The sequence below is a fragment of the Oreochromis niloticus genome, linkage group LG5 (genome assembly GCF_001858045.2).
Source record: "Oreochromis niloticus isolate F11D_XX linkage group LG5, O_niloticus_UMD_NMBU, whole genome shotgun sequence".
In the NCBI taxonomy this organism is placed as follows: domain Eukaryota; kingdom Metazoa; phylum Chordata; class Actinopteri; order Cichliformes; family Cichlidae; genus Oreochromis; species Oreochromis niloticus.
The window spans coordinates 3,924,912-3,940,871 of NC_031970.2; the positions used below are offsets into that span (position 1 = coordinate 3,924,912).

Consider the following 15,960-nt stretch of genomic DNA (forward strand, 5'->3'; position numbering starts at 1 on the left):
CTGCATAAACTGTGGGTTTCACCCCCCTGTGGTAGTTATGGACTTACACAGAAAAGGGGTGTTCAAGTTAGCAGGTAAGTTTAATGTACATTTGTGTTTATGGTTCATTGTGTACATTATGTGCATGTTCTTATGAGTCAATTTATTATAGTGAGTGACCTCAAAGCCCCGGAAGACTTCAATGGTGAACATGACATTGAAGGTTTTTGGAACTCTATTCACCTGGAAATGATAAGCCGTGGGTTTTTTCCAAGTGAGTGATGGCAAAAACTTATTGAAAGTCATTCAGTGTTTTAAAGTAATTTAGATTGTAGTTAAAAACATGCCATTTTCTGTAGGCGGCGTGAAGAATCCATTTTCAGTTCCACCAAGTTACATGCACTGGGCACCATGGATCGGGAGTGAAACTCGAACAAGTGACATTGTGCTCAACACAGAGTTTCAAAAAGTAGGAACAAGCTCTTCACATGAAGCAAAGCTTAGCAGTGTCACAGAAGACCGTCTGTTGGATGAACTCGCCAAACAAAAGGTAACATTGCTTTGAAGTTTTCAGAATATGTGACATAAAGTTCTGGGGTTGTTCCATTTACAGTTTTCCATAATTACTGTCAGGTTGGAGTGGTGAGAAAATTGTGTAAAGCATGCAACATCGACTCCAAAGGCTCCCGCTTTGATCTCATCACCAGACTGAGGGAGAAGATGAAGAGCAGGCATGATAAGGTCTTTCAAAGCATATGGGGTGCCTCTGGTAAGCATCACTTAGCGATTATTAGAAGCAGCATTAAAATATGTAATTACAATCACAAACAACTTTTTAAATCTTTGCTTGCAGGAGGATGGTCTGTAATACTATGGCCACATGGCATTGTATACAGTGTTAAATTTAATCTTCGTGCTAAAAGTCCCCGGGATTTTGCTGACCTTCTCCTGTCCTGGAAGCACATGCCAAATGTCTGTGTTTACGATTTTGCGAGGGGTTTGGCGGCACACACCAATTTGTGGGTTCCTGATAAACTGCTATTTCATCCACATGAAGGCCGACTGGCTGAGCCCACTGAGGAAAATGTCAAGGCTGCACAGGATGGAAGCCTGAAAGTGAATCTTCCATGGCTACATGAAAGGATGGATAGTGTAAATGAAAATCCTCATCCTGTCACTGGATCATCTGACCATTATGTCCTGTATGACAGATTTCATGAGGGAAATACAAAAGATCCCAAGGACATATTACGCAGAATTCAACTTGTCCCAGAGCTGAAAGGCTGGCTGAACAGTCAAGTTGTTGAACAGTTCTTTGCAAACATGAGGAAAAGCAATTACTTTTTAAGTAATATGAGTCCATCTACACATGTGTTTTTGATGAGAAATATAACTCATCATTATAACACTGTCACCAACAAGAAACTTCTGGAGAGGCAGCTAAGACATGGTCGACTTGGAAAGATCAATATCTCATTGTCGGCACTGGGTCAAGCTGTCGTAGGTAAGTACATGCATTGTCTCATGACCAGAACGCTACCATTGTTCACATGTTAGATTTGTTCCTATCTGTGTGTGTATATTGTTTTCTTTGTGTACCTAGCCCCACAGGTGTGCAATAAACCCAGAGAAACCACAGAAACGGTGTTGAACCCAGCACCTTCAATGTCTGGTAACACTGGTAAAATTTCTTATTTTGAATGGTGATTGTCATATATAGGTGAAATAATAACCTTGCATTCATTATCTTGTTGTAGTTGAGGGCTCATAAACGAATTTGTTACATGCTGTTTCAAATGAATTTCCTTCTATAAATAGTGCTTATTTGTATGCATTTAATATGCATTCTTTGTAGTGTTTTGTCTGAAACCTGTTAAAATCCCTATAGAACCTCAGGTAAGAGTTGACAACAAGAAAGCCAATAGAAGGTCAACAGATGGAACTTTTCCTGACCTGTGTGGACCACCGTGCGAAGTTCTGACAAAGCCTGAGAACATTTTGGCCAGCCGTTCATCATGGTGTTTTGTACCGCACGCTGGCCAACAACAGCTTGTATGTTAAAGTTTTCAGATGTCGCAAAGTGCAACTTTTAGTGCTTATCTGATTTTGTCATCCACAGTCTATGACACCTCTCTGTTTTTTTTTTTTAGCTCAACTACGTTCTGGACATCAGCAGACCCAAAGATGAGCTGATTGTTGAAACGTCTTCTGGATGCATCACGCGGGCAGATTTTTGGACACTGGGTTTAAACAAACAAATGGAATCGACTGTAAGTATTTTGTTTCTATGAATATGAAACAATAAAGTGTACATTCGTTTTTTTGATGATTTTTTCTGTTTCAGATTGGAAATGGCTGTTTTGAGCTTATCACTAAAATTGTTCAGTCAAAGGTACTGTATGTTGTATATGATGATTGTCAAGCTTTAATTGAAAGAGTTGTTGTTTTAAATGTGCTCTTTTTACATTCTAGGGGATAAGCATTTACATAGAAAATCTGTATGTCACCCGGACTTGGCTTGCACCCTATGGCTGTGATCCATTGCAGTCCTTTCCTGTAAGTGTACCGTCCTTTAAAGAAACAAGCAAGTAATCAAAATGATTTTTTTTTATAACTTTGGTGAGAGTTCATATACAGAATACTTAAAAATAAAATTCTGTTTCAGACTGATGCTCAGAGGATGGACATCATAGTTCTCCCTCTCTGGACACCTGGTCATTTCCAGTTGTGTGTAAGTCTTGTTTTTTGACACATACAAACTGTTAGAATTTTGCTATGTGTCTGAGATGTATTCAAGCTTTTATGACGCAGTTTCAAAAGTCTTTGATTATGATCACTTGCAATGACATTGTTTTCAGGTTTGAAGTCATGGCTAACTGTCTTTTAGGTACTGAAGCCACCTAAAAGAGAAATCCTCTTTTTTGACCCATTATACACAAAGGCAGGATTTGGTGGCCAACAATATGTTTCACTTTTGAGGTCACATTTTTGGTTTGTTCCAGAATTTTCAGGAACCTGTTCAGTGTTCCAGGTTAAGTGCATCCCCAGATCATGTTCTGCTGATCTTGAGTATTCACACATACAGTACACTCACATGCTTTTTTAATAAACTATATCAGCATGATGCTTCAACATTTTATTCTATTTCTCATCTTCACATTCTGATCAAGTCAGTGATGCTGTCTTTAGATGAGTTTCAGACATAAGTAGGGTCTTCAAATGTTCTAGTTTAACATAAAACACCATTGAATATTAGTTTGTAAAATATGCCAACCTGAAATTAAAGCTGAAAATGCTTAATTTTGACCAACTGTGAGCATGTGACTGTACTTTTTCATTTTGTTATGCTGTTTTGTTGAGGTCGTGTTCCTAAGGCCTGTAGTTACAGTTGGTGCTATTAGCAATAAACATTTCACACCCATCATGATGATGTCTGTTAACTTGTGAATGTAACTGTCTTGAAAAAAAGGAATCTTGCAGTGAAGCTCATTCCCGGGCAGTGGTCAGAAAAAAAGAGCTTTGACTTGAAGGTATGTGCTAGTTTAAGTGTATGGTGAATAATATGAATTACACTAGTCTTCTTTTAAGGAATTTTATTAACGAGCCTTTATTTTCAATGTGTAATACAGGGTTTTCCAAGCCAAGACTATGGAGTTGACTGTGGGATCTTCATGCTGATGGTAATTTTTCTCTTCTCTTCCTTGAGATTCATACAGAAGCTAATTTAAGCTTCTAAAAAAATGACATTTTTATTTTTTCTTCCAAATAGTCTGCTCTGTACGTGGCACTGGATGCACCATTTGACTATACTATAGTAAGTATCCTATTTACTTTCACAGCAATGGAGTCTTGAATCTTTTGAAAGTTGTTAAATATCTTTCATATTAATATTTTACAGTCAGACATGCCCTATTTGCGTAAATTGTGGTCCTTGCTGTTGATGTAGAACTTTGATCTCAGGAGGTATTTATATTTTGACTTCTGTTCTATGTTGTGTCAAAGTTTACACACCTTAACAATATCAAAATTTTCTGTTAAGCTCTGGCAAGCTATTTGCACACTGGAGAGAGGAAGCCAAAGCTGTGCTTGAAGGACAACACGTGCCCATTTTCAGACTGAAAAAGCGCAAGTTCCAGGAAGTCAGTCAGGTCAGTATTCACTAAACAGTAGTGTAATTAAATGGTTAGTGACATTTGAATAACTGTTAAAAAACTGTTCCGCAACAGAGAAATAGCTATGTTTTTATCCCCATTTGCCTGACACAGGAGCCAGCAATTGTTGAAGATCTGCGTCCTGCTGTGCAGTGGGTTGTCCAAAATAAGGCACTTTTCCGTGGACACGTAACAATGCCAAAATATCTGTCCTTAAATCAAGGGGACCAGCAGAGGGTCTTAAGAGACATGTCAGAGGAAGAAGACACTGGAGCAAGGGACTTGTTCCTCTTTGTTTTTCAGTTTGCAGAGGACATGGAGCTCTTTTTGAAAGCATGTGCTGATGAGCAGGGACTAAGGGTCAGTGCTATGTCTGACATGTAATGGACAAATGAAGGCACTGGCTGTGTTTGTTTGTTTGTTTAATATGTCGTTGCTGTTTTTTGTTTTGTTTTTGCATAGTACAAAATTCCAATTAAACTTATTTCAAAATGTTGTTCACTTGATTCCATGTCCATACTTATAATAAAGGATTACAGTGTAACAGCATTAAATGTAAATGTAACAGCATTTTTTATACTTGTAATTTCAAAATAAAAAGCTTATTGTTGATATTAACAGTAAAGAATTGTAATCAATAATATTTTTATACATTTTAAACATTAACACTCTGGGCTCTATCCTGGCCATTTGTGGCCACTTCACTTATTCTTTTTTTTGACTACTACACTGCAGTGGACCAAAAGAATGACACAGGTTTGATCTTAAGGATCTAATAGTTGTGTGTGTTGTACATGACATTGCCACACAAATATGTATTTGCAAGATAGAGTAGAATAAATTATGACGCATCAAATATTACACAGGCTGCAGTGAATTTCTGTTGATACAGAGTATTAAGCTTTGAGTTTCCCAGTCAAACTTAGCTTTGAAGCACATGCTAAAAACACTTTTACTCTTGTACATTTCATAACAAGACACCATAGCCAAAATATTAACAAAATATATATTAATAAAAAATTCAAAGCTGCAGCACATACAGCAACAAACACTGTTAGTAAATGTGTCCTGGACTTTATGCAGGTGCAGAAAGTGCTGCTGCTGTAAGTAAGCCTAACAGCTTCTAGATCACTTATTTTTCTGGAAAGATGGTAAGAAGGGCATTACTGCTCATTTCTACAATCTCCCAGATCTTGGAATACAATGCCTTTGTCCAATGAAACCACTTCACAGTACTAGGAGTCCACTAAAACCTATAAAGAGAGTGATCCTGGAGGAAATGGGGCACACACTAGTGACCTCAACAATTGCAAGACAGCCTTTTCCCCGATGCTCAGATGTAAAAAAAAAAAAAAAAAAAAAAAAAAAAAAGGAAGTTTCATGAAAACATTAGGACTTTATCACCGTTTTATCTGAAAAGTTAATTGTAATATATAACCTAACTGGCTATAAAGAGTAAAAAATTTAGATACAATTTTGATTTTGATAAAAAGGACTGGTGCTATTTTAAAGAGTCATGTCGGTAAAAGTAGATAAATGTTTTAAGAAATATACATTTTATAGCATTTTGTGAACATACACAAAAAGTGGCCATTTTTGGCAACAAACAAGCTGAGAGAGTTTTATATTTTTTGCTCTCCTTGAACAAAAATAACAGTGCATAATAATCAATGTTGATGTTAATCAATTAGATGTCCCAGACTGTACTATTAATACAGCAGTCCCTCGTTTATCGCAGGAGTTACGTTCTAAAAATAACCCGCGGTAGGTGAAATCCATGAAGTAGCCAACTTTATTTTTTACAATTATTATAGATGTTAAGACTGTAAAACCCCCTCACTACATGCTTTATACACTTTTCTCAGACAGGCACGAACATTTTCACACTTTTCTCTTTTGTTCAAACACTCTTAGAGTTCAAACCTTCGTAGAAACATAAGTCCAGTATTATGGAATGAAACCAAAAGGTGCCTTTGGCGGTGCAAAATGTTTCGTCGGCATTGTTGTGTTTGTTTGGGAGAAAACTTACAAACATACAGTGCAGCACTTCAGGGTTACACTGCTAGCGATCGAAGATTTATGTAAATTCGACAAGCTAAACACATTCTGTACTGTACAGCGGTCCCCAACCTTTTTTGCACCACGGACCACTTTAATGTCAGACAATATTTTCACGGACCGGCCTTTAAGGTGTTGCGAATAAATACAACAAAAGACTAAAAAAGAAACTGTGGTATTCTGTAAATATAGTAATAAACGTGAATTCAGCTGTGCGCCAACAACAATGACAGTAACATCCTCCTCTCTGCTTCTTAATGCTCTCTGGTCGCTATGGTAACGCATAAATAGTTCTTTCAAAATAAGATACACAACTACAGCCATACATTTCACACCGGAGCCTCAACTCTCGCGGAACGGTACCAAATGACTCACGGACCGGTACCGGTCCGTGGACCTGTTGGGGACAGCTGCTGTACAGGAGACACTGGACTAGATTGATTGACAATGGTCTACAGCAATCAGAATGCACAACACGATGTGCTGTAAAAAATAAAATAAAAATCAGCGAAACAGAGAGTGTCGCGGAAGGTGCACCGCGTTATAGCGAGGGACCACTGTACAATAATTTCCAGTAGCACTGCTGATATTTGAAATGGTGAGTTTTGAGGTTGTCTTCAAACAAATGCATTGTACCAGAAAAGGGTGTTTGAAGGATTAAAATGTAAAAAGTAATGATCATTTTATACTTATGAAAAAACCTTTATGCAGAAAAAGTAGCAAAGATACAAATACAAAAAACATAACACATGGACACTTTTGGCCACAAACAAGCTAAGGGGATGGTGATTTTTTTTAACAAACCCAGAGTATTAAAACCCCCCAACTTAGAACCATTTTTATTTCTCAGCAGCATCAATAGTAACAAAAACGCAATTTAGTTTTCGCTGTCAAAGTCAATTTAACTGAAGTTACGTGTTTCCGGTTACGGTGGAGGTCATGTGTTTCTGGCTACTGTGGAGGTCACGTGTTTCCAGTTAGTGTGGAGGTAATATGGCACTCCCCAGTGGCTGCAGCCAGGTGCTCTTGCTGGGGTCAGCGTTTACTCAGCTTTAACATCACTCTGGGTTCTTGGCTAGCTTAACATTAGTTTAGCGTTAGTTTAGCGTCAGCTTAGCGTTAACATGCTGTCAGGTGTCTCATGTCGTGTGTAAATATTAATCACAGTGACAGTAAAGGAGGTAAAGGGTTGTGACATCATCACGTACGGTGCGTCCTCTGTGGACTCTGAGTGAACTCACAAAGTACAAATTATAAGAACACAAACACGAACGTAGCTCAGAGTGGCGGACACACTTGGCCTCGTTGGTCCAGCTGTGAGTCCGTTACCATGAACTATGGAGCGGCAGATTTGTGCCGGAACTAAGCTGCACACAGCTGATGTTAGCCAGGAAACATTACACACTGACTTTAATGGAGAGACCGGAAATACAAACACACACAGTTTGTTGTGTGAAGAACTCAAACATGAGCTGAACAAACAGTAAAGTTCCTAAAGACAAACTGTTAAAGAAGAAAACAAAGCAAACTTACGATGTGTTCACACCGAACGCGATAGACGCGAGCGAAAACGCCCCAGACACCCCTAATTTGACGTGTGCACATTCGCACCTCGACGCGTGTCCAAGAAAAATCAATCGTGCCTCAAATTGCATATTTTGACGCGCGTGAACCGGAAATGTGGGAGGAATGTGGGAGGAAGTTTTGCCAGACGGTATCTTTGCTAGATGGCACCTGTCGAGCTAGCGCTTGAAGAGAGAGGCCGTTTCTCAATTCTCAAGTACGCGAGTACGCGCATTCTCGGTGAGTACGTACTCGCCGAGAACGCACGGGAGTACGTACCCGCCGAGAACGCGAGCACGGACTCGCGATATGTACAATTGGAACACCTGCGTACATGATGATGTCACAGGTCCGGAGTTTTTACTGCCGTCCCTCCTAATTTAACTGTGAGTAACATGTTATGAAGCTTAACTTTAATCACAGCCAAACCGGTTTACTCAGGAACAAATAAAACACTGAAATAAACCAAACATTAACATTTAGAAGTGATCTAAGTGACTTATATATCATTTTTAACCTCAGTAGTGAAACCTCTATTGATAAAAATAGTGTACATGTACATACGTGTACATACCTTAATAAAAACAAGCAGGTGAGATGTTAGAACGCTTTTATTTCTATTCTAGTGGACACTCAATACTATAGACAGCTGCTGGGGTTTCTTTAACCTGAGTAGTGAGAAGTCCGCGACCGGGGGGGGGGGGTTGAAAACGATGTGCCGGGAGTCCGCTGTTGAGTTTTGGACGAAATGCATTCTGGGATATTTAGCTGTACCAAGTCCACACCGATGCATGCTCGATAAAACGGGCGGAGCGAGAACACATCCGGGACTTTTTCGCGTTCTCGGCTTGACGCGTACTTCGAATTGGAACAGTACTTGGTCTCCAACTGATGACGTATCACGAGTACACGAGAACGCAAGTACACACAAGTACGCATATTGAGAAACGCCCACCAACTACAGGCGCTCAATCCCACCTGCAGAGCGCCTGTCCATCTGCCTGAGGTTAGTAAAAGTGTTTAATACGGTAGTCCTTTATTGATACCTGTGCTAATATATGCTAAACCATCCGTTTATACACTGCTAACATGGATGTGGTATGCTATCAGTGAATGCCGTCGGTGTTTACTGATAGCAAAATGTGGTACGGAGATGACTGTTTATAATATTTCTAGTGATACTCAAAAGGTCTCATCAAGTACCGATTTAATTCGATTTATGCTGTTATCAGTGTTCGCAATGATAGCATGGCTGTGGTGTCTATCAGTGTATGCTCTCAGTGTTTGCTGATATCAAACTGTGATATGAGAACCACTGTGGGTTAATCTTTGTAGTGATACTCACTCCTTTTTTTTTTATTTAGACCTGGTTTAATTCTGGTATAGTTGAATATTTGTATATAATCCCCGCAGCTGTCAGACTCTATAACAGGGGTCACCAGCCTTTCTTAAAACTGAGAGCTAGATAAAATTGTGAACAGTTTGGTTCATCTTTAGTTTTATGGTTCTGTAACGTGAGGGTTCACTAGATGGTTTGGAATCTCTCTGAATAATTAGGAACAGCAAGAGGGAGACGGATAACTTTTTAGCAGCCTCTTTACTCTCAGCACACAGCAACAACAAAAAAAACACTTCCTGTGTGCCGCCCTCATGAATACTTCACTGGCCTCTCAGAAGCCAGGAAATCTTATACTCAGATCAGAACAGGGAAACAACTAGGTAGATATAACACATACTTATTACTGGTTTGAATATGCATGCCTAAACATTCAAACGTGTAAACATGTGATATCAAACAAGTAACCACCAAATAGCTACATAACTAGCTTTATAACCTTTGTAAACACCTCTTTGTATACCAAATAAGATTTAAATTTACTTCTACACTTTACATTTTCTTCCCCCCCTCACATAAGAAACGTCCCCGTTTCCCAAACAACATGCTGCGAGCAAGGGGGCAACAATAAAACAACAGCAAAACCAAAAACAAGTTCAGTTCAAAACATAGTCCTTGAGGTATCTGGGAGGCACAACTTGACGTCTCCCACATCGCCGTGAAACACCAGGTACTCGATGAGAAGGTGAGGGGACAATGTCTGATTGGTGTATCACCACATGGCCAGAGGGGGAAGTAGTTACAGTCTCAGATCGAGGAGAAGGGGACAAAGGAGAGTGGGAATGGGGTCGTGACTGGTTTAGAGGTGGTAGCTGACAAACCTCAGGGTCTGATGAGGTTGCAGGGCTGCGGCCCTGAACATTCCAGCTCCCTTTAGCTGCAGATTTTGAAGCTGTGAAGGGCAAAGCACCTGATAATGCAGTCAAATGTGGAATCTGGGGCTGTACAGGTATGTCACCAGCAGGCGAGTTGGTTCCACCTTTAGGGACAGGTGCATTGTAAGGCCTGAGACGATTGTAGTGAACAATTGAGTCTTGTCTGATTGGTCCAGGAGGTAACGAATCCTGTACATGACACCAGGGTTTTCCCCATCTGTTCCAAGGCAATCCAATATCTCAAAGGGGCCCTTCCAATGTGGAGCAAGTTTCTGCTTTGCTGTAGTGGGTCATTTAACCACACCAAGTCACCCAGAACATAAGGAGTGTGTTTGATGCCCCTATCGTACAGTTGTTTCTGCTGGTTGTGGGCACAATCCTGTTCCATGCAGCAGTGCTGAAGGCAGACTGAAGTCTCTGAGTCAACTGGGTGACGTAGTCAGCAGGAGACGCAGAAGTAGATGATGCTGGCATGTTGGTAGGCAACAGCATATTAGCAGGCATCCGTGCCTCATGTCCATGTGTGAGAAAGAATGGCGTAAACCCCGTGGTAGAGTGAGGACTGGTGTTGTAAGCCAAAGCAACTTGATTGAGGCAGTCATCCCATTCCCCAGGCTGCTGAAGGAGTAACTTAGCTAACTGGTCAATAAGTGTTCGGTTGAACCTCTCAACCATCCCATCACATTGAGGGTGATATGGGCTGGTCCGTGTCTTCTGGATGCCTAGCAGCTGACACAGGTGTTTCACCAGGTCAGATTCAAATTGACGTCCTTGGTCTGTGTGCAGCATTTCAGGGACGCCATTCTGACAGATGAAGTTGTCAAACAGGCATTTTGCAACTGTTGTGGCACGTTGGTCTGGATAGCATAGAGATTGACATATTTCGAGAAATAGTCTTGAACAACGAGCACATACCTGTTGCCACGACTCGTAATGGGGAGTTCAAGTATGTCATCTGCCACCTTTTGAAATGGCTCCGTAGCAACAATCGTTTTCATTGGAGCTCTGTAATGAGGTGTGGGATTCCGTCTGGCATCACATGGAGTGCATTGTGTGCACCATGTTCTGATGTCACGTGACATGAATGGCCAGTAATATAGCTGCTGAGCACGTTTCAGGACCTTATCTGCTGATAGGTGACCGGACACTGGGTTGCCGTGCAGCAGCTATAGGACAGTGTCTTTTAAAGATTCAGGAACAACCAACTGATGCAACACTGACTTTTGGGACGGGTTGAAAGCTTTACGACAGAGTAAGCCATTGTGAAAGGTAAGTCTACAGTACTCATGCCATAGCACTTTTTCCTGAGGTGGGCACCTTTTCATACGCCAGTAGGGTGGTTTCCGACCCCTAGCTTTCCAGCCAATGACTTCTGACAGTACAGGATCTTTTTGTTGTTCACTTTTGAGATCATCTTCAGGCAGCTCAAGCACAAATGTGGATGAAACAGATAGCGCTGCACACTGCAGTCGTGGATCAGGAAAGTCATTGCATGGAATGTGTTTTCGGTCAGTACTGCAAGGACTATGGTTGGAGAGGCCTGCAGGACCTATGCACCTTTCTTCAGGTTTCAAGTTAGCAGAAGCAGTGCAGACCGTGTCCTGCTCTACGGTTTCACCAGTGACAGGGCGACGTGACAGTGCGTCCACATTGAGGTGGCGGTGGCCATCTTTATGAATCACCGTCCATTCAAAAGGATCAAGTTCAAGAGCCCAGCGAGCACGGCGACCAGTTCTATCACTGTCATGGGTATTTCCGAAGACCCAGGAGGGGCTTGTGATCCGTGACAATAACAAATGGCTGCTTGTAGAGATAGTGACGAAAATGTCTAACTGCCCAAACAATGGCCCAGAGTTCTCGATCATAAGTCGACCACTTTCTTTCTGCCTTTGTAAGCGCATGGCTAGCATAGGCAATGACTTTCTCTTGCTGTCCTGTTTTTGAGCTAGTACACTGCCAATAGCTGTGCTTGAAGCATCAGTATACAGAGAAAATGGCAATGTGAAGTCAGGAAATGAAACCACTGGAGGTTTTGAGAGGGCATGTTTCAGATACATGAATGCATCCTGGACTGAGAAGTCCATTGAAAGTTGCATGTTTTCAGTGAGAGCATGTAGGGGAACACTGTGGTGTGCAAAGTTTGAATGAACTTGCGATAATATGAACAAAGTCCAAGGAATGACCTTACTTCTGTCGCTGTTTGTGGAATAGGCCAGGGTTGCACACTGTTCACATTTCTGGGGTCAGGCTGAATGCCATTTTTTGATACATGTGGCCCAGAAATTGTACCTGATTTTGGCAAAACAGCATTTTGAGGGGTTTAGCTTCAAGCACTTGCCTGGATCTGCTGAAAATTTCTTCCAGTGCTGGAGATGTTCTGCGAAAGCGGCTGTAAATGAGGACATCATCCAAATACACTAAGCAGGTTTTCCAGGGAAGGCCACGAAGTACCATCTCCATTAACCGCTGACATGTGGCTGGAGCGTTTGTGAGTCCATGGCATAACCGTGAAGTGGTAAGTCCACTGCCGGTTGTGAAAGCAGTTTTCTCACGATCCTTCTCTTCCAGTTCAACCTGCCAATAGCCATGTTGAAGGTCCATTGTGGAGAACCAGGCAGAACTGACAGAGCATCCAGTGCATCATCAACCTTGGAAGAGGATGAGAGTCTTTGATTGTCACTGCATTGAGTTTCTATAGTCGAGACAGAAACGCACGTACCATTTTTCTTTCGCACCAACACAATGGGGCAGCCATGGGCTGTAGCTTTCTTCGATGACCCTGCCTTTAAAAGGTTGTCAACTTGAGTCTGTATTTCAGCTCTCTGTTCGGGTGTCACTCTACAGGCTCTTTGTTTAATCGGTGTAGCATCACCTGTGTGAATATGATGCTTGATTATGCCTGTGTGACCTCTGTCTTCTGAGTGCTTACTGAAGATTCCTGAATACTTCTGGAGAAGTGATTTCAGGGACTGAACCTGGGAGTGTGACAGTTTGTTTCATCGATTTCTACCGGCAGAGTCGAATCATACACAGGTGAAGCCGGTGTGGCTGCTGACACACAGGCTGTGATCAGAGTTTCGCTCATAGCTGGGATTTTGGTTGGCGCTAACACAGAAACATTACAGCAGGCAGCCACCTCATGTCCTTTGGGCAACAGGGGAATTTCATGTCCACAGTTGCAGTACTTTGTTTTTGAGGTCGAGAAGAGCATGGTGCCTCTGCAGAAAATCCCAACCTAGTATGATGGCTGCACCTCTGAGGATTCAAAGTCTGCTGCCATACCTGAGACCCTAATACCAACGGTTAACTTGCCTAAGATTTCCAGACGTTCTCCATTGACTGAACGAGCTGGCACAGAGGATGCTACCATAGGCCGTTTTTTTCAAGCTGGATGAGAGTTTCGAAAATCTTCACTCACAAGGGAGACAAAGGAACCAGAGTCAATTAGAGCACACACTTCAATGCCCTCGACAATAGCCAAGACATTAGAGGAGACTGATCCATCAGAGTCTGAGGGGAACTGGGGGATATTGTATTGGGGCTCTGATACTGTAGCTGATGTTTGCCCTCAACAGCAGCTAATGAACGTTTCCCTGTGGGCCGGAGGTGAAATGTGCAGGCCTTTCCGGGGACTGGAAACGAACACTGGTCCTACTGTAGGACCCTGCATCTCTAACTCTACGTGGAGCAGGACTGGGACTGCGTCGGTATCTGTCATTGTCAGGGTAATCGTACTGGAATACTGGGAGGGCCGTTGGGATTGGAATGTGCGTTGATCGTGTTTCTCAATTTGTCCCACTCATTGAACCTCCGGGGAACAGGGGAAGAAGGACGTTCACGGTGAGACTCTGGATCACGATGATAACGCCTCTCGGGCGACCAATAGTCTGGGATGTTGTCCGGCATGATAAGGCGACGGGGATGCACTGCGGGTGCTGTACTGAACATTGGAAGAGGAGGATCTATCATGACTGGAGTCAAACATTGGGCAAGGTAACTCTGTTTCTCCCGTAACTGCTGTACTTCATGTTTCAGGCTGGTTACAGTAAGCGTGAGCTCTCAACCGCTTGAAGGAGTTTAGCATCAGTAGGCTGAGGACGTATCATAGCAACCTGTTCTGAAGACGGAATAGGAGAGGATCTGCAGCTGTAAGTTGCAATGCTGCCCGTGCTCTCTCCAACGACTGGCAATGCGCAGGGTCCGTCAAGATCCTTGCACCCATCTCATGAATCTTAGATTGCAAGGTGGGGTCCAACCCAGCACAAAACGGCAAATTTTCCCCTTCCAAGGCATTGTAGTCATAGTTAGGGAAAGCTTCAAGCACAGACGGGTAATATCTGCGCTGTATACATCCAAACTTTCACCTGGTTTCCGGGGGCGAGCATTCCATGTGTCTGGAAGAACGGAGAGAATATTTTGGACCGAAAACCTCTTTCAGCTTATCCTTCATAGATCATAGTCTTTCTGGGTTGATGAAGGCAAACTGTCCCAGTACAAAATGCAGCATCTGCTAGACGAGTAGGCAGAACAGAGGACATCACAGTTGCCAAATCTACCTCAGGTGGAGTCATAGCTTGCACCGCCACTTCAAAGCGACGAGACCAACTTGTAAAAGATTCAGTCCCATCTCCTTTAAAAACAGGTGGAAGATCTATTGTCAGGGCACCAGAGACGGTATGGTGGCGGGAGCAGCAACAGTCCGTAATGCATCCACTGACCTCGAATGCGGCACAGGAGAAGAGCGCAGCTCGTGCACAGATTCACTCTCGTCAGCCGACATGTTCCCAACAAATATCCAGCTCAAAAAAATCACAAAAACAGAGAGAAAAGCTGCAACAATCCTTACTATCTCCAAAAAATTATTACTGTTATTATTTCAGTTCATCAGCTGTTCACAGAGAGGGAAAATCCCAGCGGAAAAAAAACGATCGTATCCGCAGCTTGGGAGTAAAACTCACCAAATACACAAGCCATCAAGAAAATAAATCCCACCGCTGCCACCAGATGTAACGTGAGGGTTCACTAGATGGTTTGGAATCTCTCTGAATAATTAGGAACAGCAAGAGGGAGACGGATAACTTTTTAGCAGCCTCTTTACTCTCAGCACACAGCAACAACAAAAAACACTTCCTGTGTGCCGCCCTCATGAATACTTCACTGGCCTCTCAGAAGCCAGGAAATCTTATACTCAGATCAGAACAGGGAAAACAACTAGGTAGATATAACACATACTTATTACTGGTTTGAATATGCATGCCTAAACATTCAAACGTGTAAACATGTGAATATCAAAACAAGTAACCACCAAATAGCTACATAACTAGCTTTATAACCTTTGTAAACACCTCTTTGTATACCAAATAAGATTTAAATTTACTTCTACACTTTACAGTTCTATCTAGCATATTCTATCTTGATAAGCTATGTCTTATCACAGGTTAATTTTTCAAAAATATTAACAATGATTTAAGCAAGGAAAGGGCTACATGTCAAAATCTTTATTTCTATTAATGTCTTACTTCATTCCTACCTGATTGACATGTCTAGGAATTATGAGTGATTGGCACACTGTAGTGGTAAATGCTGCTGTGATTTTCTGCTGGTTTTCCAGTTTGAAGCACAAACATCCGTCATCACTTTGTTGTTCTTCTTCCTGCAGCATTTGAATTTTATGGCTTTATTGTCATAAAAAAACCCTGTTTTTTGGGGGGGGGAAACCCATAATATGCAATATTTTCAAAAAATTAGTTGCAAATAGATTATTTGACATGAGGTTACAGCCTTGAATAGGTCAATAATTGATAAGAACATTAATTTGGATGCATTATTATTTTTGGAACACTAACACTTTTGCAAAAAAAACAGACATAACTGACCTGAACAAACTCAACAACAAACTAAACAAAGATGTAATTACATTATTATTGTCAAAAGATTT

At 41.7% G+C, this 15,960-nt stretch overlaps 2 protein-coding genes across 5 annotated transcripts; both read left to right on the top strand.

Moving 5' to 3' along the window:
* The first annotated feature begins 832 nt into the window (after positions 1-832).
* LOC109200465 (uncharacterized) lies at positions 833-2,040 on the top strand. Its single transcript, XM_019356035.2, has 3 exons — positions 833-1,483; positions 1,583-1,651; positions 1,868-2,040. The coding sequence occupies exons 1-3, from the start codon at positions 943-945 to the stop codon at positions 2,038-2,040; spliced, it is 783 nt and encodes a 260-aa protein (XP_019211580.1). The 5' UTR covers positions 833-942.
* An 80-nt stretch (positions 2,041-2,120) lies between these two features.
* LOC109194354 (sentrin-specific protease 1) lies at positions 2,121-4,626 on the top strand. 4 transcript variants are annotated; one of them, XM_019356033.1, is made up of 11 exons: positions 2,121-2,249; positions 2,324-2,371; positions 2,452-2,535; positions 2,645-2,710; positions 2,867-2,958; positions 3,449-3,509; positions 3,609-3,659; positions 3,749-3,793; positions 3,878-3,942; positions 4,019-4,127; positions 4,245-4,626. In XM_019356033.1, the coding sequence occupies exons 1-9, from the start codon at positions 2,238-2,240 to the stop codon at positions 3,923-3,925; spliced, it is 507 nt and encodes a 168-aa protein (XP_019211578.1). In that variant the 5' UTR covers positions 2,121-2,237; the 3' UTR covers positions 3,926-3,942; positions 4,019-4,127; positions 4,245-4,626. The 4 variants fall into 4 exon arrangements, 2 of the variants coding, with proteins under 2 accessions (XP_019211578.1, XP_019211577.1); XR_003220271.1 differs by lacking the exon at positions 2,867-2,958 and having other exon boundaries at positions 2,452-2,567; XR_002060640.1 differs by lacking the exon at positions 2,867-2,958.
* The last annotated feature ends 11,334 nt before the right edge of the window (positions 4,627-15,960 follow it).